The 24,964-nt window shown below is 38.4% G+C and overlaps 1 protein-coding gene across 2 annotated transcripts; it reads left to right on the plus strand.

Annotated features, from left to right (window-relative positions):
* The first annotated feature begins 578 nt into the window (after positions 1–578).
* On the plus strand, positions 579–23,513 carry MYBL1 (MYB proto-oncogene like 1). 2 transcript variants are annotated; one of them, XM_074817957.1, is made up of 16 exons: positions 579–760; positions 4,666–4,768; positions 4,893–4,964; positions 7,951–8,043; positions 9,111–9,331; positions 11,330–11,513; positions 11,739–11,813; positions 13,300–13,404; positions 14,633–14,866; positions 15,181–15,549; positions 16,065–16,207; positions 16,610–16,724; positions 18,381–18,497; positions 18,584–18,688; positions 20,619–20,798; positions 22,564–23,513. In XM_074817957.1, the coding sequence occupies exons 1-16, from the start codon at positions 741–743 to the stop codon at positions 22,690–22,692; spliced, it is 2,265 nt and encodes a 754-aa protein (XP_074674058.1). In that variant the 5' UTR covers positions 579–740; the 3' UTR covers positions 22,693–23,513. The 2 variants fall into 2 exon arrangements, with proteins under 2 accessions (XP_074674058.1, XP_074674066.1); XM_074817965.1 differs by lacking the exon at positions 20,619–20,798.
* Positions 23,514–24,964: the final 1,451 nt, after the last annotated feature.

The raw sequence follows: 24,964 nt of genomic DNA on the forward strand, positions 1-24,964 counted from the left end.
CGGGGCGTGACGGGGTGGTGGAGAGCCGGTTCCCCGCCACCCGGGAAAACTCGCTCCCCCGTCATGCCTCGCCCCCGCCGCCCCTCCCGCTGCCCGCCCGCCCGCGGTGGCTGCGAGGCCCCGCCCCCCGCCCGGGTCGCGTGCGGCGGCGGCGGCCAATGGGGCGGCAGTCCGCCTGCGCAATTCAAACGGTGGCTCTGGAAGGAGGCTGGGCGCGAGATTCGGCGGCACCGACGGAGCCCGCCGCGAGCGCGGCGGTGGCGCAGCCCGGGCGGCGGGGCCGGCCGGCAGCGCGGGACGGGGCGGCTGTGCGGGGCCGGGCAGCGCGGGGCCGGGCCGGGCTGGGCAGCAGCCCGGGGCGGGAAGGCGCCGCCGGAGCCCGCGGCAGCTCTGACAGAAGAGGGGGAGGCACAGCCGGGCGAGAAAGGGGCCGCTGCGCGCCCCGTCCTTGCGGGCAGGGGCCAGGCCGGGCCATGCCTGAGGCGCCGGGGGCCGGGCCGGGCCTGGGCTAAGGGCGGCCGCCGGGGCGCTGTGCATACCGCGAAGCTCTGCGGGGAGGAGGGGGCCCTCGAAGGAACCCTGCCCGCCTCAAGCCTTCCTGAGCCGCCGGTGCCCCTCTCCGTCCCCCGCCCGCCCTGCCGCGCCGCCCGGCTGTGAGAGAAGGAGCCCGGGCGGGGGCTCGGGGGGCTCCGCGCCGCGCCCCGCTGCCGTGGCGGCCCCCCCTATGGTGCGCCCCGAGAATGGCGAAGAGACCGCGCAGGTGAGTGTGGCTCCGGGCCCGGCGCGGGGGTCTCTGCGCCTTCTGCCCCCCACCCCCTCCCGGACTGTCGCTGCCTTCCACGCCGCCCCGCGCCCAGGTACCCCCCCGCACCCCGGGATCCCTGCCAGGTGCCGCCGCCGCCGTGCCGCCCCGCCCCGGCCCGGCCCTGCCGCCCCTCACCCCCCCGCGCCGAGCTGTGCTGGCGCTGCTCTCGGCCTCCTTCCACCTCCCCGGCCTCGGGTGTCACTGCCCACCTCCCTCTCTCCCTCCGCCCCCCGATTCCTCCTTCGCCCGGCGCCCACACAGGTATCTGCCGCCCCTCTGGCTTCCGAGCACCAGCTCTCGGGTATAAATCTCCCCTCTCGCTTAGCGGCTGCTGTTACTTCTGTGCGTTCATCTCTGCTGTAGCTTACCTAGGCAACTCCCTCGCTTTTCTTTTCTGTGGTCACTGAGCCTGTCAGTAACGACCACGGTGTCTCCGTAGTAGCTTTTCCTGCTGGTTACTTTCCTTCTGCTGCAGTAATACTTCTTGCTTTTCTCCTGAGTGGCTTTGGCACAGCCTTGATGTAAGGTTTGGGGCTGTTCAGTTTATATTCAGGCCTGCTGATTCTTCCAGTATTTTAAGTGCACCTACTTTCTCTGATTTGGTATATTCTGTGATTGAGGATGTCATAATCTAGCCCAAAATCTTCCTGAGAGGGCATGTTTTCCTCAAGAGCTTCAGCAGCAGCCCCAGATGGTTTTGATACATCTTTTGTTTTATTGATATGAGAATGGGTGTGTCTGTACTCTGTATTCAGAAGGTGGGTCTTGGAGAACTGTTTTATTGCTATAGTTATTGCCATTAATAGAAAATCACTTTCTGAAAAGTGATAAAGAAGGATTAGGATTGAGAAAGGGAGGAATGCTCAGTCAGTAATGCTAATCTGTGAGTTACCTATGGCATCTGGGTTTTACCTGACTGCATACTTCTCATGGAATTGGGGTTGATTTCAAAGTTACAGATACTAAAACTGCTTCTGCTTTTTTCCTCTGATGTCAAAAGAGTTCATAAATTAATACTCTTTTTCTGCAAAACTGCAACTAAAACAAGAAAGCAATGCTTTGGGTCTCATGTTGTGTAAGGAACAAAGATTCATTAAGGGGCTTTGCTTGCAGAGACTAACTGCTAGAGCTGTCTGTACTCGGCTGTCTGCAAGAATCAGCTCAGAGAGAGAATGTTTCGTGTTACTCCTAATCTGTATTTTGTAGTTTAAGAGACTTTCATTTGTGGTATTGCAAACAGTAGTTTAATCTTTGCAAAGCTTTAGCTTCTATTATCTCTCACGGCTATGGAGTGCTTTGATGTCATAATTGAGAATACAACTGGTTGTGGATAGCAGAGGAACGTTTGGTTAGAGATCAGTAGCCCTGGAGGAATACTGTGTCAGTGTGTGGTGATGGTATCTCCAAAACTGAATCACTGTAGTTATGAGTTTACATAAAGGTGATTTCGAGATTGTTAATCTAGGTGTGGAGTAAGGAGAAAGTATATTTGTTTTGCATCAAATGGAATTAAGTTTAATTTTGTTAAACTGCTCTTGGCTCTTGGAAGCTTAATTTTTTTCCTTTAATGGTTCTCAACCCAGAATTGCAAAGACAGCTAGCCCAGAACTCATTAAAATGCTTACTTTATTGTTCCAGATTGCTTATTTGGTGGCCATGTTCCACTTCTGTGCAGTATTTTAGCACAGTTTCATAACTGCAAAGGAGTTGTCAAATGAACTATAACAACCCCAAGTGTTTCAAAAATATTTTTAATTGAAAACTTAAGTTAGTAGTCCCAACCACTCATGTATATTTAATTTATAAACTGGTGTACTAGTCTAAACAAGACTGAAGACTAAATGGTTATTCACATGGAATCAAGGTGCGAGAGAGGTTAGTGCCTGCTCAGCTGTCCCTCGCAGCCGTGAAGTGCATGGAGGTGGCCGGTGGCCGTGCCCGTTTGGCTGTGGGACATGCCAGAGGACTCCAGGTGCAGGTTCTTAACCGCTGCTGCCAGCGGGGACCCCATGTTGTCTAGTACCTGTGCTCTTGCCAGCGTCACTGCCATGTATGTGGAGCCCTTCCTGGTTTTTTAAAATCCCCACAACTTTTCACATAACTGAAAACTCTGTTCTTGAACTAGTTTGCTATGCGGTGGGTGAGGAGATTGTGTTGACAAAGGGCTTAACGACAAGGCCAAATTCTGGTTATAAGTAAACTGTATGGTTTGCCTGGTATGAAATAGGATTATAATACCAAGATATGCTCCTTATAATATTGAGATATACTCTTGAAGTTTGTCGAACCTGTGGAAAAGAGATGACAAGAAAAAGGAGGTGGGAGGGGGAAGAGAAAACTCTTAGTTACCTGTGAGTTTAAATCCTGTTTTCTTAAGTCCTAAGCCACTTAATGCAAAACTCTTACAGTCATTGTGTTTGCAGCTTATTTTTGGTAAGTACTGTGAAGAACTTGCTGTTGACCTTTAGACAATCATACTGCTTTGTATTTCACTGGCTCCACAAAGTTTTGATATGTTTACGTGTTGCTAACTATTTCTACTGTGCCATGAAGCCAAGTAGGGCAAATCCAGATGTGGTGTGGGATGTAGGAGCAATGTTAAATGCGTGGGGTCTGCAAGAGTTGGATACATACTATCCTGTAGTAATGCTTTCAAGTAAGTAGTGCTCTTGAATGACCATGTATTTCTGTTAGCCACAGAGAATATACTTAATGGAAAATATCAAATATATTTAAATAGTTGATCAGCATGCTGTGAGGGTGAATTGCATGTTCTGGAAAGTAACGTAGAGATCTGCTGTCTAATCAGATCTTAGGACACCAGCACAACTTAATTCCATTACTGGGAAAGGATTTTTTTTGACCTTTGGTTGAAAAATGGAAGTAATTTTCAAGGCTCAGCAGAACTAATAAATTTAGTTTTGAACATGAATTTGACATTTATATCATGCTTTATGCTGATAATAAAATGGAGAAAAATTAAGACTGCAGTGTGAAACTGTTTTTAATTAAAGCTGTGTATTTGGATGGGAGTCCCTTCTTTGTGTCTGTGCTATAACTAATGCAGAGGAACGGCTCATCTTGTTGTTAGGCCTAGGTTTCCACATATGTTTGAATTTACGCTGTCTAACATGAGTCACTGACACACAAGTTTAAGTGATATTTCCATGAAACATTTCCCTGTGCTGCTCGTTTGTAAGGCTTTGTTTATCAAGGCTGTGAAGCATGCATTTCTCCAGTAGATGGAGTGTGATCTACATGGAGTCACAGAGGTTGCATGGCTTCCTGCCCCTCTGACTCTGAACTTACAGGGTCAGCACTGATACGGTAGTTACTTACTGCTGGCATATTTCTGTCTTCAGAGATTTGTATCTAATGCCTGTAACGTTGAGGCAACGCTTTCATTCAAGGCAGGAGCCCACTTAAAATCTCAAGCTGACGCTAAATTATTTGGCACCCTTGTTGTGTTTGTTGTTTGAGTTACGGAGGTGGAACATGAATGTATTTTGTGGACTAGCAAACCACTTTCTTATAAGCCTATTTGTGTAAAATAAAGGTTCAGAAATGCGTTGCAAAAACATGATCTTAAACAATAGCTTTCGCTTCAAATTTAAGTCTTGACTTGGAATGAATTATCTGTCTATATCCCAGTGTGTGGCCTTGAAATTAAAATTAATTCTGGTCCTTTGACATGGTGAATATAGGTCACTGCTGGAGGTAGATCTTATGTTCATGCAAATTCCGTATGTCATTTTAGAACAGTATGTACAGATTGGAAAAAAGCTACAAGTAGAAAAAATAAGTCATTCAGAGTTATTTTAAACTCTCTATCTTTTTCACTCTTCTGTTGTACTCTGCAGTGAGGAAGATGATGACCTTCAATATGTGGATCATGACTATGAAGTACCACAGCAAAAAGGTTTGAAGAAGATATGTAACAGGGTGAAATGGACACGTGATGAGGTAATATTTTTTTTGGCTTTAGTTTCATTCCTATATGATATTAGTAACACATGAAATATGTTATTATTCAGTATTGTATTGGGATAGCACATAACATTTATTGGTTGAGGTTATGTCTTAACAGGACGAAAGGCTAAAGAAGTTGGTGGAACAAAATGGTACAGATGATTGGGCTTTCATTGCTAGTCATCTACAAGTAAGTTGAATCTCTGTTTCAGTTAAGTTCCCGTCTGGTATTTATTTACTTCGGTCATATGTCTAGTTTGGAAATGAGGTGAAATAGAAATCGGAAACATATAACAAAAAATATTGTAAAGGATGTTTGTAAATTGGACTTGAGATCTAGCTTGGACCTTGGAGAATCTTAGCAGCTCAGGCTGGGGGTCAAGTGATGGTCTGAAATAATCAAAAATAATTAGCGCCTTCTGTCCACGCTTGCTATTTGTTTCAATTCTGGAATATATTCCAGCTTCCTATTGGTTGTGTCACTTGTGGTGGTTACATCTACAGTTTGCAGGTTGCTTCTGAAGCACTTAGAGTGGGTTGCATCTGAAAAATTGCTTGAAAGGAACAGGATCAATTTCTTAAACACCTTAGGAAAAGGGGGGTGGAGTGGTGTAGGTTTGGTTCTTTTTGTTGTTTTGGCGTTTGGGGCTTTTTGCTGTGTTTTGGGTTTTTTACAGTGATACCTGCTTCCCTACCGTAAGTAAATCTTTCCACCCAGTATCTTCAGTTGCTACAAATAGAACTGTAGTGGGTTTCTTGGAAGCTTCCTACTGACACCTAAAATTTCTTGTTCTGTTCCAATGGTCAGGTGAAATGATTTAAAGGAGCTGTTGGCTCAGACATTAGATGACTCATCAGCTGTGTGAGTTGCACTGGTAGAAAATACCTACAACTGGAATCGATGATGTTTGTTTCCCTTATGATTAAATGTTAGAAAATACCTACTATAAAAACATGGCTAGAATCTAAGGCTGAAATCACTACCTAGAAGTGGTATTGAATATTCAAATGTTAGAAATAAAAAAATTACATCCCCCTGCCCTTGTGGCTTTTATAGTATTGAGTGGGATGATGTGGTTACATGAAATTCCTGTGTAACTAGGTAAAAATAGACTTGAATTCTAAATGCTGAACAGCTGTAACTTTTCATTGTTCTCATCATATTTATACAACTGTGGTGCTTCTGATTTTTCTTTTTTTCCCAGGTGGCAAAGTACAGATATCAGGGAATGAACTCAAAGCTTCCAAACTTAAGGAGTGCATAAGCAAATCACTATTCCTTATATATACATTATCCCCTTCCAAAATACAGTGAAATGAGTGAATGGCAGAGGAGAGATATTATCAAAAAGCTTTTACATTAAACTGTTTAAAAATACAGTGTTTGGTGATACTGATCTGCAGGTGTAGTATGGAGTTGCATTTAACAGATCTAACAGTTTAATAAAAAGTTCTCCAGCTGAAAACAAATGCTTTTAGAAACAGAAAGCTGTTGTTCAGCTGGGCCCAAGTGAGGTTGAAAAAAGGCTCCTCAGTTATCATGGGAAACATGTATGAAGGATCAGGTTGCCCGTTGCAGAACTGTTGATGTTGGAAGGAACCTCTCAAGATCATCTAGTCCGAGCCCCCTGCTCAAACAAGGTCAGCTGGAGCAGGCTGCCCAGGACAGCGTCCAGTTGGGTTTTGAATATCTCCGTGGATGGAGATGCCACAGCCTCTCTGGGCGACCTATTGCAGTGTTCAAATTTCAAAGCCAAATAATAGAGGCTGGTATAATTAGCACTTACGTTGTTACTGATGGCCTTTTGCTGGGAAAACCAAGTGTATCTTGAGTTCTACCATGTAAAGGCATTTAAACTGCCATGTTTTCAAACCCTACTTCACTGTTGGGCTGGACACAAGTAAACCTTCCCTCTAGTCTGCCTGAAAACGCAAAGATGGCTTAAAGGTGACTCTCAAGAGAGGTAGCACAGCTTGTATTCTCTTTCAATTTATTGCAGCTAAGGCAGACCTGAAATGATTTTATGGTTTCATCCCATCATTTGTTTTACTCTTCTCTCCCAGATATGTCTTGGTTTCAGAAATGTCTGGAAGGTAAAAACACTAAGGCCACAATTTCAAAATTTTTCTTTCATCAGAAATGGGAACAGCTGTTCTATATTGAGTCTGTCTTTACAGCTTATTTCCACCAGGAAACGAGGATGTTTTATAACAAACTCTAGTGTGCTTTTAATCATCCAGTGTCTACTTATAATTAACTTGAAGGTACTGTGATCAATATAATTTTAGATGTAACAGTGTTTTGGGTGTTTCTTCTGGTCTTTGAAGACTGCTTCTTATTTAACTTCATCTTAGTGTGGTAAGACCTTTACTTGGTAGACAAGCCCAGCAAAACCTTGAAATTGGTACTTGCTATCCAGCAGTTTGTGCTGAACAGAGTAAATCGTTGCGTCCCAGTGTTATAAAAGGCGTGCTAGTATGCTGTGCTGGGACAGGCTCTTATCTGCATTTTGCTAAGGACTGGACCAATGTTGAGAGTCCCAAACTTTCCTCCAGACAGTTTTTAGGAGGCTAAGTGAAAGCTTCTCTTTCATAACTGGGAACAATATTTCAAAAGATCCTTAGTGAAGCTACAGAAAAGCACCATCTGTCCTGAGCAGAAAAAGCAATGTTGTTTAATTAGTATGTGCTAGCTAAACTTGATATAAATCTGTTTTCCTTAACACTGTAGTAAAGAGCTGAGAATATATTTGAGACTTGGAAAAAAGTTTATTCTTTTATTTGAAAGCAAAAATATTTCCTTTAAAAATTTCTTTCCTTATATAGGTTATAGATAATGTCAAAAGCATGTCAATCACATAAAGTTCAGAGAAGGTGTGGAGTAATGAGGACAGAAATAATTCTAAGTTTTTCTTTAAAGAAGAGTAAGTTCTGAATTTGATTATCAAGTAAGAACATTGAAGTAATTAGAGCCCTATGCAAGGCTGTTTTTTCTGGAGAGGAGTTTTTATAAGCAATGGAAGAAGAAATAATAAGGGAGAATTTAACTATTCTACTTAGAACAAAGGTCTGAATAAGTTATAATTTGAAATAAGCTAATAATTCTGGCTAGCTAATATTTAGTTTTATGTATTCAAGAGTTTAACAGCTACACTGGTCTTCTAAAACTCTTTCAGAATCGTTCAGATTTTCAGTGCCAGCATCGATGGCAGAAGGTACTAAACCCAGAACTGATTAAAGGTCCCTGGACTAAAGAAGAAGATCAGAGGGTAATAAAAATTAATTGATACTGTACTCTTTTACTGTAATAAAATTGGCATATGACTGCTAAGATTGTGTACTTTTTCTTAGGTTTCATCCCCACAAAGATGATGGCTGATGCATCTTGTGACATAGATAATTACATTGCATTACATTACATTACATTACATTATACTGTGTGAGAAGAAAAAAAAAATGCAGCTGTTCTTAAGTAGATGGAATGTCTGGTCTGCTCAAGTGTTTCATTCCCCTTTTCTCAGATTGCTAGCTGAACTACTCTAGCTTACCAAGTAGAGATCTCTTTGCAGCACTAAAGATCGAAGGTCTCATTTACATCTTTTGTTCCTCAAACTCACCAGACTTAAAGGGGTTGGAAATAAGGGAAATTATTTCATACTCTACTGTTAAAGAAGATAGCAGTGGTGTTTTAGACTCCTTTTCTCCACCCCTGGTAATCCACACTGCAGCTTTTTGCCTGCAAAACCTAGACTGCCCTGTAGGGAGGTGCATATATAGCTTTCACATATGGTATTTCACATCAATTGCTTATTCCCACTGTTTAAAACTGTTTTAAGATGTTTAAAACTAGTATTTGTCAACTTATGAATATGGTCTTCCTTATCTATTTTTTTGCAGTTCTCATCAGTCTTTTAAGAAAAAGGTTCTACTGTGTAAAAACACGTAGAAATGGCATGGAGGTTAGGAGTAGAAGTGTGGGGGTTTTTTCGTATATATGTTGTTGAAAAAAGTCAGACCAAGCATCCTTACCAGCTTTTTTTTGGTCTTTCCTAATGTCAGCTTATGCAATGGGTGACAGAAAGGAAACTTCCAAATGAATGTTTTCATCAGTATATACTTACATTCTAAACACAGTGAATTTGGAGTTAATAAGCAATTTTTTGATTTCTTGAAAAATAATTTTTAAAACCCCGAGGCACTGTTTGCATCCTTAGGCCTAGTATCTTACCAAGTTGACTGATAATCCTTTTCTAAAATGTCATCTTATCAGTGTTCTCAGTCTTTGATTAGGAATGTTAGGTCTTGGAATTACAACATGCTTTTGTCTGTGTTCCAGGTTATTGAATTAGTTCAGAAGTATGGTCCAAAGCGCTGGTCTCTAATTGCAAAACACCTGAAAGGAAGAATAGGCAAGCAATGCAGAGAGAGATGGCATAACCATCTCAATCCTGAGGTAAAAAAGTCTTCATGGACAGAAGAAGAGGACAGAATAATCTATGAAGCTCACAAGCGTTTGGGAAACCGATGGGCTGAAATAGCAAAACTACTTCCTGGAAGGTGCTTTTCAACTCTATTTGTGTTAAATATTGGAATATGGGAAGCGGTCATTGTACAACTCTTTCCAATGTATTTGTTAGTCAGAGAGCATCTGTTGAAATTTACGTCACAACATCTTTATCCTGATAGATACTGACTTTTTAAAGATCTTTTGCATTTGATTATGTATTCTTATAAAGCCATAAACCCAATAAAAAAACCTCTGATACTCTGCAGGTTCCTTCAAAAATCTTCCTGATCACTTAGAAAAAACTGCAGTAGAGCTGAAGAGAGTAACTGCAAGTAATAGTGGAAGAATGCCTTAACATCCTATGACTTGATATCAAAGTGCCTTCATTAATATGCATTTGGGGGTGACTTTCTCTTTGGTTTAAGACCAGAAATTATTTTTTTTAATTTATATTTTGTGGAACACTTCCACTTGAAAAAGAAAATCTTAGTAACCTTCAAAACTCTGGGCTTAGCAGTCATGCATTGCAAAGCTACTTGGTTACTATGTAGTCTCTAAGTTAAGAATGAATTGTACGCGTTGTTCTCCTCATCTTTGTTTCAAGTGTGTTTGCCAACTTACATGCTTGTAGAAAACAAAATTTTAGTGTATAAAGAGTTTGAAATAAATTTTTTACCTTGTACTGTTAATTGAAACTCAATGTTAAGCTGTCCCTCTCTGAATTCAGTCTGTGTGTTCAGGAGGTGACTGTCTAGCTGTGCCTAAGGAATTTCAGCACTTGTTACGTTGGGAGAATGAGTCCTTAGAGATCATAGAATCAGAATGGTTTGGGTTGGAGAGGACCTTAAAGATCATCTAGTTCCAACCCTTCTGCCATGGCCAGGGACACCTTCCACTAGACCAGGTTGCTTAAAGCTTGTCCAATCTGGCTTTGAACATTTCGGGGGGGTGGGGAGGCATCCATGGCTTCTCTGGGCAACTTGTTCCAGTGCCTCACCACCCTTACAGTAATTTCTTCCTTAAACTGTGTGTTTCAAAACTTTATGTTTTGATTAAGTACACAGTCCATGAATCACAGGAAGTCCTTTGGGGGAATGGGAAGGGAATGGATTACATCTTAATAGAATTTCAGGGAGAGAAGATGAGTTTCTAAGGACAGAAGCATTCCTAATTCACTAACTTATTTGTTGCAAATAAATCCAAGATGACACTATCTTGGCTAAAGGTTGGTTCCCAGGCCTAGAAGATTAGTAGAGGCTAATACTAGTGGGATGGAGAAGAGGAATACTTCTTACAGTTGAGCCTAAATGAAGAATGGGGCTTAAAGGATTTTTAATTTTGTGTATCCCTCTCTAAGGCTAGTAATAATATTGCTAGTATTTTAGACTGTAGTGCAATCATACTGTACTCTTGCCTTAACGCTTGTCTAGTGTTAAAAGTGATTTCAGCCTGCTTGCCAAACTCCAGGTGTTTTCTTTCCAAGGGGAGTGATAATGGGTACTGGTCTTCTGCCATACCTGTTTTCCCCATACAAGATCAATGGCACCAAGAGGTAGTGGGATGTTCTTCCCTGAAGCTGCACATAAAACACAGAGCTGCAAGTGCAGGCTGTAATTTTTTTAGAAAAGATGTGTTCCAGTGGCAAACACTAGCCACAGTAATGCTGTGGGACAGAGGGTGGTTGCCTTAGCTTCGTGTTCTGCAAATTTGTAGCAGAGGGTAAATAATGTAGTGACAGAGAACGCATGGTTGTTCCAAATATCCAAGAAAAAAGGTTCTCACCCATGATGATCGCCAGAACAGAAGCTTTCTCTTTTGCTAATTTTAATTTCCTGCAGACTTGAAGTTTAGTAGAAGGACGTTTTGAAAAGCGTAGCTTTCTAGTGATTGTGCCAAAATCCCACTCATAACAGAACTTTCAGTCCAAGCTGCTGGAGCTTTCTGGATTTATGGCTTTGGATTAACCTACTGTATAAACCCTGTAAATTATGCCATATATTAAACTTTGAGGTATGGAAACCAGTCACTGTTGTACACTTTCATTTTAGGACTGATAATTCAATTAAAAATCACTGGAATTCAACAATGCGAAGAAAGGTGGAGCAGGAAGGATATTTGCAAGATGTTATAAAGTCTGAAAGAACTAGTTCATCCAAACTTCAGCCCCAACCTTGTCTGACCATGGAACACTTGCACACTCAGAATCAATTTTACATACCTGTTCAGACACATGTAAGTTCAAAATCCAGAATAATTAGTATTTCCAAGTTTCAAATAATTTATTTGGTTTGGAGTGAGAAACAAATCTGAAAGAATGAATATCTGTTCAGTATTTTTGTGATATTATGGTAACTTAGGATTTGTAAACCATAATAAATAATTGATGTACAATAAACTAGAGATAATTTTATAGCCTCCTTTTCTTTAGCGTTTGTAAAATTCTGTATGTCTTTTTAGATTCCAGCATACCAGTATGCCTCACCAGAAGGCAGCTGTCTAGAACATGCTTCAGCCTCTTCCAATTTAGTTCAGGTAAATTGTTAATGGGCATTGTAAATGAAGAGAATGTATTGTGTATTAGGCTGTAAAATGAAGAGTTTAAAAACCTGTAACTTCAGAATGTCTTTAAGTCTTTGTCATTCACCTAAATTTATGGAAGTGTTCCTCTGTGAGTAGGCTTGCTAGCTTAATTGGTAGTTCTAGGTAGGAAAAAAAGGAGTTGCCTTTCTACATCTCAGAAACATGACGGTTGTGCTTATTTCTGACAGAAGTATGGCTTAAAACATTGCTAGTTAAATCTTTAGATTAAAATTAAAATTATGACCTGTTAGTATTACCTAGAGATATAAAGACAAGATTTTACTACTTTATATATGTAGTAAATATAACCCTATCTGAAAGACTCCATTCAAATAACTTCCTGTGACTTACACTTATGGCCGTGCTTTTTTTTTCTCAATAGCTTTTAGTTTTTCCTGACTGATAAACTTCTGTCAGTCAGTTGAAGATGCTCTTTTGCAGCATTCTAAATACTGAAGTATTGAGCAACTTTAAAACAAAAAAGTACTTGGATATATTTATCTCCTTTTTCTCCTTTGGGTTCACTTAAACTATATCTGAAATTCCTCATGTGTTACAGATGGGATGGTTTGCAAATACGACTTCCTTGAAGAATTTCTGTGAATTTGAAATGAGTAAAAAAAATTATTTTGACATGGGAAATAATAGATGTGTTAGAGGCGTTCTGCAGAACTCTGTACCTAACCTCAATTTTCCCTGTGCAGGTCATCTATTTCATGTTGCATTTTTTTCCCTGATCTCAGTATAAGAATACAAATCATAACAAAGCCTTTTATGTCATTTGACACTCTGGATTGCCCTATACAGAAAAGTATAAGATACTTTCTGCTCCTTTAAGTCCTTCCTAAACTGGGGAGTATAACTCGTTTTGAAAGTCATGGCATATATCTTCTCTTACCTATATTTATAACAATAATAGAAAGTTTTAAGGAGGTTAAAAACAAACCAACCATCCCAAACCAGTTAGTTAATTTTCTGACAGTAGTGATAGGATTGCTTGTGTAGATACTCTGTCAGCAAATGCTGATTTGAAACACTTTCTTGCCCACTTAGTGAGGATAAATAACTCAAAATTCTAGAAAGCACATGAAAACATAAACACATCTACCAAGGTGCCACCGTTGTTGCTTCTGTTGAAGATAGAGCTGAGTGACTTTTGGTTAAAAAGTGCTATAGCATACTGAGCGTTTACAGGCCATATTAAAAACCTGTTAAAATACTAGCTTGTATACCACTTTAACATCAGATCCACCTCCTGGTAATTGCTGGAGTTGTTTTGCTTGCAAGTGACTACTGTATTACAAAATATGATACAGCTTGAACAGCTCTGTTCCTGCTATGTGTGGATTTCTGTTAAAAATGTAGCTGTGTTATAATGTAGAATCTTTACTGTGGTGGAGGTGGAAAATAGTAATGGCTTCTTTCTTAAATTTTTCAGCAGTCATTTATTGATGATGATCCTGATAAAGAAAAGAAAATAAAGGAACTCGAATTGCTACTTATGTCAGCAGAGAATGAAATCAGAAGAAAACGAGTGTCTTCTGTAAGGACTGTAAATTTCTGTAAATATTTGAATATACTTTACTAAGATTAATCCTCAACAGTTTAGTAATGGATGTTTGGTTTGTGTGGTGTTTTTTCACTCGTCGTTCTAAAATCAAACCTATGGCTGTTGGTTGTGAAACAAAGTCTATATATTAGAATTGAGGCAAATAATTTTTAATGCAGTTTTCTAAACTATGAAAACAGCAGAAATGTGATCTGCAATTTGGCAATTGTTCCTAAGACCCAGGATTTTAGTCCTTTTCAAGAGGTAGAACATTTGTTGATATCACTGCTTTTCAGTATTATAGATCAGCAATGTCGATCATCTGTTCAACAGAGAAAGCTGAAAAATACATACTTTTGCCCTATTTGATTTCAAAATGTCTTGTAGATTGTATTTTTATCAAACTTCTGTGTGAGTGCTTGCAATACTTAATATCCACAGCTGGACACGGTAAACAGTGTATAGATTTGCACGGTACAAAATTTACGTGTACTTCAGTGGAATGGGGGAAACTTGCAGATGACAGTCACTTACTTCCTCAGGAACAGAGGGCTGTGAACAACATCAGACACCTAACTGTATTGATCACTAATTTAGATTACAGGTGAACTTCCAGTTTTATGTGGTGGAGCTATTCCTCGCATTCTCTTGAAACAGTGCGACATTCTGCTCATCTAGTGGAATCTGCTTTGCTTCTAGATTTCCAGTGAAAATTAAAATCTGTTTCTTGAATACTAAGCAGTGTACTAAAATGGGATAACCATTTAGAAGTTAAGTAAGTTCTCAATGCAGAATCTGTGTTTAAAAAAAATCAGATCAAACAAGAAGTATTCACATTCTAGAAACAGTTTCTAATCTTAAAATGTACCTGTGTTCTGTAGTGAAGATGACTTCGTAATATACTGATGTTCAGGAACACAGGAAACTTGCATCAGAGATGGCTTCCAATGCAACCCATAATTATCTAAGTTATAAGCGTGTGTAAGATATGAATGAGAGGTAAGATAAAAATCTCACACAATCTGAGAATGTTGAGTGTGTTAATGTAAGGAGAAGACTAACTGCATTAATGCAGATAATTAGTGTTTGAAAAAGCAAAAATTAATAGTTATGCTTAGTCTTTCCACATACTACCTTATTTTTTTCCTCCCTGTGGTCACTTAATAGACTCTTTTCAACTTCTAAGTTGAATGGGATTAACATGTTTCTTCATACTTTTTAGCAAGCTGGAAATTTACCTTGTTGGTCTGGAAGTTTTGTCACGGAAGATTGTGTGTCTAATACACTAAATAGCCTTGGGGAACAAACAAGTGAGTTCTACAGCATGGATGAGACCCACGGCACATCTGTTCAGCAGAATTCACCCCCTAAGTATTTGGCCGTGGAAGCAAATACAATGTTATCGTCTCTACAAACCATTCCAGAATTTGCAGAGACACTAGAGCTTATTGAATCTGTAAGTCTGTATTTATTCTAAAAACATGTTTATTTAGGAGCATCAACTTCTGCAATATGTATAAAATACTCTTGAAATTACCTTATGCTATACTTGTCTGTAGTTTCACACATATTGAGGAATTTCTTTTATTGCCTGTTTTAAAAGAATTGTTTTTTAAAATATTCAGTGTTTTAGGATTATGTGGAAGATACAGGGAGAATAATTCAGTATATGGCTTTTGGAGGTAGAGAGCTGTTAGATTGGCTTGGACATTGCAAAATAATCTTGGATAAGCCTGCTAGTGTTTGAGTGTTTTGCATCTTGCCTTATAGGATCCTGTAGCATGGAGTGATGTCACCAGTTTTGAGCTTTCAGAGGCTGTTGCATCTCCTGTCAAGCCAGCTCCAGTAAAACTAATGCGGATTCAACACAATGAAGGGGCTTCTGAGTGTCAGTATAATGTCAGCGTTGTGCTTGATGGCAAAAAACACAGTAGCATCAGTGGCGAGGAAGAAGCAGTTTTTCCAGCAACCCCGAACTTAAGTAAATTCAGCACTCCGCCTACTATCCTAAGAAAGAAAAAGAGATTGCGTGTTGGGCAATCACCAGTTAATGAACTGAATGATGGCTTGTGTAACGATGCCATCAATGTTGCACTAAAGCATACACCAGTGAAAACACTACCATTTTCTCCATCACAGGTGAGTTTATTTTTAAATATGGCTAAACTATGAAGACTGCAGTGGTTGGATTATAAATTACAAGTACTTTCTTCCCTAGTCATACACTGTAGCCTAAACAGATATGTCCAAAAATGTCTTAAAACATCTGCATAAGAGTAGATATATTAAAAAGAAATTGTTAAATAACCTATTTCCTTTATTTTGAAGACTCACGGGGCGGGGGGGGCAGCAGGGCGGCAGCAACTTGTGTCTCAGCTCACACTTTCTCATGCAAATAATTGTTGATAGAGACCTATTGTCTCTGTGACCTAATTAAGCAGTAGGGATTTTAAGGAGAAAATCAAGGTTTCAGCAGTAAATATCACAAATGGCATGGAGTACAAGTCAAAAATAGTTTATTGGGGTTTGTCAGTAAAAGCCCATCAGCTATATTCCTGTAATTTTTTTTTACTGCTCAGCACAGTGGTGAAGTGTTGTCCTTTAAGGTTGCTTAGGTTTTGTGTTTTTTTTTTTTTTTTTCCTCTTGCACTTAGTTTTTCAACACTTGCTCTGGAAATGAACAATTTAACCTTGAAAATCCTGCATTTACATCGACTCCAATCTGTGGGCAGAAAGTTCTTATTACGACTCCTCTACACAAGGAAATGACACCAAAAGATCAAAAAGAAAATGTGGGGTAGGGTTATTACATTAAACATCTAGTGGTGTTGCTCAAATAAAAGCAAGTTTTTCTAAACATTGAGAAATTAATCTACCTGTATGCATACTGTGGATGAGTTTTAAAACCCCTGACACCTAAGTACTTGTGTACAAACAAATTGGCTTCCTGTTTTTAACTTAACAGAAAGTGACTTGTACTCAGTTAAAATGTTTTATTTTTAAAAATACTGAACAAAATCCAATTAAAGTTTAATATACCTGGGGTAATGTTATGGTGATCTTAATACTTTCAGATTCATGGTAGTGATATCTGTTGTGTAAATTAAGGTATTTTAAAATGTTTCTTAGACTCGTTTTATTACATTACTGTTGATAAAGTAAAATATTAAAATGCATGCACTTTTCTATGCTTGAATAGTTTTAGAACTCCCACAATCAGAAGATCCCTTTTGGGTTCAACACCAAGGACGCCAACTCCTTTTAAAAATGCTTTGGCTGCTCAGGAAAAAAAGTATGGTCCCCTCAAACTTACGGTATGTGATGACATTGTTTATTTTCTTCTTTGTCTAAATGCCCTCTTGTTTTTGAGCTATTATAGGCCTCAGCATGGTCTCAGAAAGCATTTTCTAACAATGCTGTTGTTTCAGTGACATTCCATCTTATACTGGAGAACAGCTAGAATGTATTTTTCAGATATTGTATGTTAGACTAGTATCCTTCAGTGTAGTATGGAGGCATTGTCTTTTTGAATGGTGTTTGGTACATATATTCATTTGATCCGTAGTAATCTTAAATGCATTGGTTCTGCATTTGTGAGTTGTTTTAAACTTGTGTAGCCTTGCTAACACTGTACCTCTTACAAGGTAGAATTCTGTTTTTTCAAAAGAGAAATTGTAAGTGAGAGAGAGTGAATGGGTGTGGGTCCTCCAGCTGGATGATCTAGTAAGAGCAAACTGGTGCAGATGAATGTGACAACTTCGTAATTTGTAGCAACTTTCACATTTGACTTGAAAAATTGCACTATCTTTGAATCCTCTGAACGATGTAAGAGCTGAGTTGTTTTCTAGTTTTGGTTCTTCTACAGTGCTAGAACTGAAACTAGATGTTTACCACAGCATGCTAGTATTCTGAGAATTCTTTTATGGGAAGATGTTTGGAAGTGTTTTATCCTTCCTAGGGGCTTACTTGAGTGAAATGTACAATTTTCTTCATCCTAAACATGAAAATCTTAATATAGCAATTCATGATCCCTCTGGTTCTTCTGCCTGTCACAGAAGACCTTTTTTTTGGTTGACTATGGATAATGTTACTTTTTATTTGTTTGTTTGTTCCAAATGAATTCAATTTTTGCTCTCTTCCTAGCCTAGCTAAGGTATGCTAATGCATAATAACTTTTGGAATTCAGTAGACATATGCTTTTCAAGTTCTGAAAAAATTCCAGCCAATATATATTGACTACTTCTTTTCTGCGAACACAGAAGGTACCTCAGACTTTGCCACAGGGCTTGGCACCATCTGTGTTACCCTATAGATTCACAGTCTCTAACTATGCAAATGGAGTGGTTTGGCATTCCTGTTTCTGTCCACTATTAACCTCCTGTTCAAAATCAAATTTTGAGGGCTTAAGGGAATTCTTCTCCTGTTGGTACACAAAGGAGCCATCTGTATGGCTTCTGTGAAATTCTGTACTGTACTTAGGACTATCAATGTCTTATTCAAAGATTTGTGTTAAGATTGATATAAATTCCTTTCCCAACAACAGTCATACTTTTATAGCACAATTTTTGAGTATGTTTGTATGCATGTGTATATATATACATATGTGTTTATGTGTTTAGTATAACTATATATGAAGTATTATCCCTTTTGTCTATGGAAAACCATTGCTAATAGATGCAAACAAGTAGTTTGCATGTCATCTTCAATGCTACTTTGCATTTTTTGAGGCACTGTATGCATGTATATGTTTTATCTGGCTAGAAATAACGTGGAGTAAAATGAATTAAAAAATCTGCATGGCCTTGAAATTTTCATCTGCAGTTGTTAACTACAATAGCTTAAATCCTTTTATCTGTTGCTATATTTTGCAGTATCTCTTTTCTGGCATACATTAGCTGAAAGTAGAATATGGTAAAAACTGGCAACTAATAGACTTCCTGTATTTTCTCCTCCAATTTTAATTAACTTAGTCACAACCACTTGCCTTCTTGGAGGAAGACATTAGGGAAGTTTTGAAAGAGGAAACTGGAACAGATATATTTCTCAAAGAGGAAGATGACACTGTGTATAAAAGCTGCAAGCAGGAGGTAACATTACAATAATCATTTCAGATTGGAAATAACTGCTTTTAAATAAAAATTTACAATTTTTCTCTGCAAAATGTTTATTGCAGCACAACTCTGCTAAAAAAGTCAGAAAATCACTGGTCCTAGATCCATGGGAGAAGGAAGAGGTTGGTGCCCAGCTCTTTACAGAAGATAATAGTTTAGATGTACAGGTAAGTATTAAACTACTGAAGAGCATCACTGGCAGCAATATTAATATAGAACTGAGTATCTTTCACTTTATCAACTAAAAGTGTTTGGATTGGGGCGAGATTCATAAATCTAGAAAGTGAAAATCATCTTTAGTTTGACATACTACTTTAAGTACTTGTTCCTTTCAGGCCTTCAGAGCAGGATTGGTAAAGTAATGTGGATGCTTTGCAGATTTGCTGTTATAGCGAGGCTGCTTTCATACTGGTTACCTATGAACTTAAGCATATATGGCACACTGACGCTCTCTGTAATACACCGGGGAGATGGCATTTGCCCCTGTGTTTTGCATGCTTGGCACTCTAGCTGACATGTTCTGAAGATACCTAATTGCACATTAGGCAGCATGTTTTTCCTTTTCCTGCTTCACGTAATAGGGGAATACTTTAAGAAATACCAAGCACATAGAAGATGAGGTTTGTGGGCATCCTCTGCCTGAAGGAATTTGAATGCTTCTGCCTCAACAAGCAAGGCATTGAGAGTTCAGAGATGGGGCCATTTTGGTCCCTCATTCCTTTAAAATGTAGCCCAATATTTTTCCAGTTGAGTGGTTGAATAGATTAGTCTTGTAGTTTGTAGGAAAACTTTATTCTAATCTAGTTCTTAAATTAATGTATGTATGTGTTTAATTCTGAAAGAGTAAATGTCTGTGACTCTTGATCAGGTACAAAGCTATATTCAAGAGGTAGGAGCCAAAGTCCTTAAAAAGAACAGGTGCTTAAGTCATACCCCTTTCTGATTATTGTAGTTGGTTTTCTAAATTCCCTTCTTAAATGCTTCGTAGACTCTGTGCCAAGCCTCGTTGTCTGTCTGCTGGGTGTTAGGTGCTCTGCCACCTAGTGGAAATTCCCCAAGAACATCCCTGTCTTGTGAGGAGCAGCATTGCTGCAGCCATTCCAAACAGAAACAAAATGCCCGGTGTTCTCTTAGTAATGTCTTGTTATGACATGGTATATTGTGCATCACTGGCGTTCCGGTTATAAAGCTAAACCCAAGATACACTATGATGTTGTGGCATATTAAAGGTAGTGGACTGGGAGAAAAATGCTTTTCCTCCATTTTAATAAGGGATGCTGGTGCAACAGGAACACTCCCTCTTAGCAAGAGATAGTGGTAATATCTGATTTAAAAATGAAAAATGCACCAATCCTTAAGTAGAAATTGTGTGTCCATGTGACGGTAAGTTAGGAGTAAGGTCTGAGGTAGAATAAATATGTACAGGTAGTTTAATGCAGTTTAGTGGGTGTTTTTGTAAGCAAACAAGTACATATGCCACTGTTACTCTCATCTAATTTCACTCTCTAAAATTGCCATATACCTTTCTTCTGCTTTGCTATAGTGAAGCTGGATTCATTTATTTTCATTTCCATAAACATCAGCCTATAAAACTCTTCTGGAATGATCAATCCAGTGCTTATTTCAGTTCTTAAAGCAGTTCCTCCCCCTGATATTGATGTAATCTTATTTTTTTTTACTCCAGTCTCTTTGTGCTTACTTTCACAAGGATTGTACTAGAAGTGAATTACAAGCTTTTTTTCTTGAAAACTGTTCTGTGGTTACCACTTTATCAAGTCTTGTTCTTATCAAAATGTAATTAGCTGTAGTGTGGCTTTATATGAAAGAAACTCTCTACTCAGTAATGCCTAAATCATGCTAGCAGCTACTTGTTTTACTGTGCTCAGTATTGACTATGAGTCCCAGCATAGACCAGGCTAGTTCCTCATATACTGTTCATTACTTTTTTCTTTTCATATTCTTTCCTAGGTCTTTCTGATAGTATTTGCTTTGTTTACTTTTTTGCTTCTTTGATCTCAGCAATTGAAGACCTTTTTTTTTTAAAAAATTAAATACTAATTGTTATTCCTGTTCCCTACCCTCTTTTTTTGTCAATAGTCAGAAAATGCATACACCACATCTTTATTAATGATACCATTGTTGGAAATACATGACAACAGATGTAACCTGACATCAGAAAAACAGGATACAAATCCAGCAAACAAAGCAAATGCAGTAATTAAGAAGAAACTGAATGCATGTGCTTCAAAAAATGTCAAAATGGAGAAAGCTCTTCAGGTCTGGATGCAAAGAATTCTGTTAGTTTTGTTAGCAGCTTAACAAAGAATTTTATTGTGGTTTCTGTCTTGTACTAATGTCTAGAATTGTTCAATTCAGTGATCTAGTGTCGGTCAGTGTTTCCATGATCCTTATTTCTTGTAAGTTGGTCATTTGTCCACGAAGTGTTTATTCATAGATAAGTTCTATAAATACCACCATGATGTTTCAGTGAATGGCCTCTAAGATTTAAATGTGAGGAAAACCAATCAGGATAGGGTAGACCTACAAAACAGGTTTGGGTACCCAAGTCTAGCAGTAAGAAAACTTGACTTGGTGCAGACAAAACCTCTGTAGCACCTAAGTTTCTCAAATTTTGCTGGTGCTTACTTCATAATAAGCCCAGTGGGATTCATTAAGCAGAGTTCATCCACAGGTTCTGTTTAGTATTTTTTCCTGTAACATGCCTGTTCTTGTAAATCTGTATATTTTCTATACTGTTGAAACTGCGGAACCTAGTTTTTCTGCTGCATGTGTCTTGACCACCAGTTTTAGGGAGAGATTCTCTTTGACCTGACTTGGTACTTGTTGCAGTTTGCGCCATAGGGAGTTAATGTATAAAGTTTTTGTGTCTTCTCAGAATCTCTACAGCTCTGTATTTAAAAAAAAAGAAAGAAAAAAAAAAAAAAAAAGGCAGGCCACCTGGAGCCTGATCTTCCGTGTCCCACTTAATTGCTTTAATGATGATGTGTGTTTAAATACAGAGACAACAGTATTGCTTTCTGATCCTTTCTTATGAGAAGAAAGAACAAACCTCATTTAATTGTGATATTCTGGAAAAAGAATTAACTGCTGTGAATTGCAGCAAAGGTGAATACATCTGGCCCAGCACTATGCCCTTAATACTTAAAAGGGGAGCTTAGTCATACTATACTCACAAATATTCTCACTGAACCATCTTTCTCTTTTTGCTCTTTCCTCTGAGGAATTCCCTCAGTTTAGTGGCCTCTCTAACCACAAGTCCCTCCCATGAATCGACTCCTGCTAAATTTATAGAAAAGCTCAAATGGCTAATTTTCTCTGTGCATCTAGCTCAATGTGGGAGGGAGAGAACCTTGCATTTGTCATTATGCTACAATCTGCTAGTGTCAGGTCCAATTTAGAGCTGCTACAAATCAGCTTGAGATTCAATAAATCATGTAAACATGCAGGGTTTGCTTCATGGAAGAAGCAGGAGTGGCTCAAGTATTCTTCCATTCATTATTTTTATTTCTAATTCCTTTGCCATTTCTAATATATTCCCAAAACATCTGACTGTTTTTCCACAGCTGCCACTTTGGTTCAGTGAAGTCCTTCACAGCATTCTTTTTCAGCTGCCAAACCATTTTGCCTTCCTTGGTGTCTCCAGACAGCTGCCAATAATGTATTTTTCTGCCTGTTGAACCTAGCACATTTAAAGGGGAAGATATCCAAAGAGAAGATGACTTAATTAACTTCCCTTTTATGTATCAATTATTGAACTAGTCTCTTTTTAAGAGCATTTTTCATTTTGTGTGTTAGAATTTAAAGCGTAACACAGATGCACTGCTGGGGAGCTGGATTAAGGGGTGGAGAGGGAGCTTTGTCACAGGTTTTAGGTATTGTATTGTAGAACTAAATCCTTTTCAGTAAAATACAGTATTGCTAGACTTTGATAATTTATTATTACTCTGAAAGGTTGTACGAAAATTGCTCAAGTATTTAGTTAGTTAAAAGAATCTTTTTAACTGAATTTTATTTTATGCAGTCAAATTGTGAATGGGAAGCAGTTGTTTACGGAAAAACAGAAGACCAGCTTATCATGACTGAACAAGCAAGAAGATATCTGAGCACATACACTGCTACTAACGGCACTTCAAGGGCTCTGATACTGTGATGGTCACTGCAGCTGACAGCCATCTCTTTCCATTGAAACTGATACAATGTTGAAGGCGATTCCAGCACAATACTTGTGAATTAAGTCTTTACTCTGAGACAGTCTGCCAAGGGAAACCTTAAAGCTACCTTAAAGCTTCCTTTCTTCTTTTGACTGACAAAGAACAGACGTGAAGCTCTCATATTCTCTACAAAGGGATAATACAAACAGTTCTGCAATGAATTTCTTAAATATTAAACAAGTAACACCCTAAAATATGATAAAGAATGGTAAAATACATTGCAGTACTGACAACATACAGTTTTTAGGTCTATTTTTCATATTTATTCTTTTAACTTGCATTGCTTTTTATCTGTTAGTGCATTTTCAATATAGAGTAGGTTTATAGGTTCTTACTGGTTTCCAAATGAGCAACATACATGACTGAATGTGCTTTTGCTTATGTAGCATTTTGCTAGTATATAAAGAAACACAATGGAAAGGAGTATAAAGGAAGGATAGAAAGTTGCACTACTAATTTTTTTGGTATGCTGCAAAACAATGAAATTAACTACAGTGTTAAATATATTTATTTGCAAATGGTACTAGAAGTAGGCAGAGGGGGGTGAGTTAGGTTTTAGTGTAAAGCATCAGTATTTTCTTCATAAATCTCAAAATGAGATGATTGTTGAATGTATTGTACAGTATGTAGGAACAGGGAAAATTTTGTAAATTGGAAAGGAGTCTGTTTTTATAATTTATTTTCATTTTAAAGCTTAAATGTAGATATTTATATGTATGCAGGTTGTCTAGAAGCCAACGTTGTTTCCTGTTAAAACAGCTAAAATGAAAAAAGGACAAGTTTAAAGTATGGAATAGCAGAAGAATTACAGTGGTGAAGTGTACAAATCTATACTGTATGTTACATCTACATAAAGATTGCACTATAACCCTTAAATCATGTTGGTCTACAAAATAATTACAAGGTATACCTGTATTATACAGCAACCGTTTCCATACCTTGTTTAAATATATTTAGAAAGGAATGGTGGGGTCCTATGTGTGACCCAGGAGTACTTCATCCTGCATAGGTACTGAAAACTAATGCATTTTAAATATATATATATTTAAAAAAAAAAAAGAAACTTGGCACCTTGGATCTCCAAACAATTGTTTCTGCACTTAAGTTTGACCATTATATACTTACTAATGTTTGAAGAGCAAAGAGAACATTCTTTTATTTATGAAAAATCTTTGTCCTTATTTAAAGGTATACAGGTCACAACAGTTGCTTTAGTTGCCTATTTTAGGTATTTGCACTTATGTCTTTTTTGTTTTTGTTTTTGAAGGAATGTTTTGGTTTGCTTTGTTGTAGAGATTTTTATGTAGTTAATTTTGAGCAAGTTATAATGGTATGCTATCAACAAATACTGACAGGTAAATAGAATTGTACACTGTAGTTTTAGTTATTTATAATTCAAACACTCTTCCTCTCCACTCCCGGGTGTGCTGCTACAGATAGTGGCAGAATCGGCTTGCTGCTATGAGAGATGGAAAGAGCGAGCATCATATGCACTGTATGTAAAATTACAAAAATGATGTCAGGTTCTCTAGTTAACTTTATGAGATCAACCAGTACTATGCAGGGTGTGGAAAGTATTCCTATCACTTTAATATCAAAGATGGTAGAGAATAATTTATTAATGGAGAATTTTAATGTGATGAGGGGCACAAGGAAGGTAATGGGTTATTAAACTTTTTTAAACATCTCAAAGCTTATACAATCCTTATTTTTAGGAGCTTTTTGATATTGAATATTTGCCTGGCTATGATAGTAGTAGGCATAAACATTTTTAGCAGTTTGTAATTCACATCAAACTTTTAAGGGGGGGCAATCCTATATAAGCAAGGGATCATAAAATACCCATCATGCCAGGATTACTCCTCACCTATGAAAATTGAGAGGAGGCAATTGGAATTCTTGGCAGTACTAGATCTAGGTGTGCATTACCCGAATGGATTTAACAGCAACATTTAATGCTGGAGACAGCATTTAATTCACAAAAAAATGAAATAAGACATTGAGAGAGAATGAATACCTAGAATCTGGATATTTCAGTAGAAGTGGTATCACCAAAACTGCCTATACCAAGTTTAAGCATAGATTTATGGTAAGTAGTATTAATTTGTGTTGGTATTGGTTGGATCGTTTAGTTAACTCCTACTTTGTTGCTTTAGTGGGAAGGTTTTAATCTTTCATATGTCAGGCATCTTTTATTACTTTCTGAATGTT

This window comes from Strix aluco, chromosome 1 (assembly GCF_031877795.1).
Source record: "Strix aluco isolate bStrAlu1 chromosome 1, bStrAlu1.hap1, whole genome shotgun sequence".
Taxonomy (NCBI): Eukaryota; Metazoa; Chordata; class Aves; order Strigiformes; family Strigidae; genus Strix; species Strix aluco.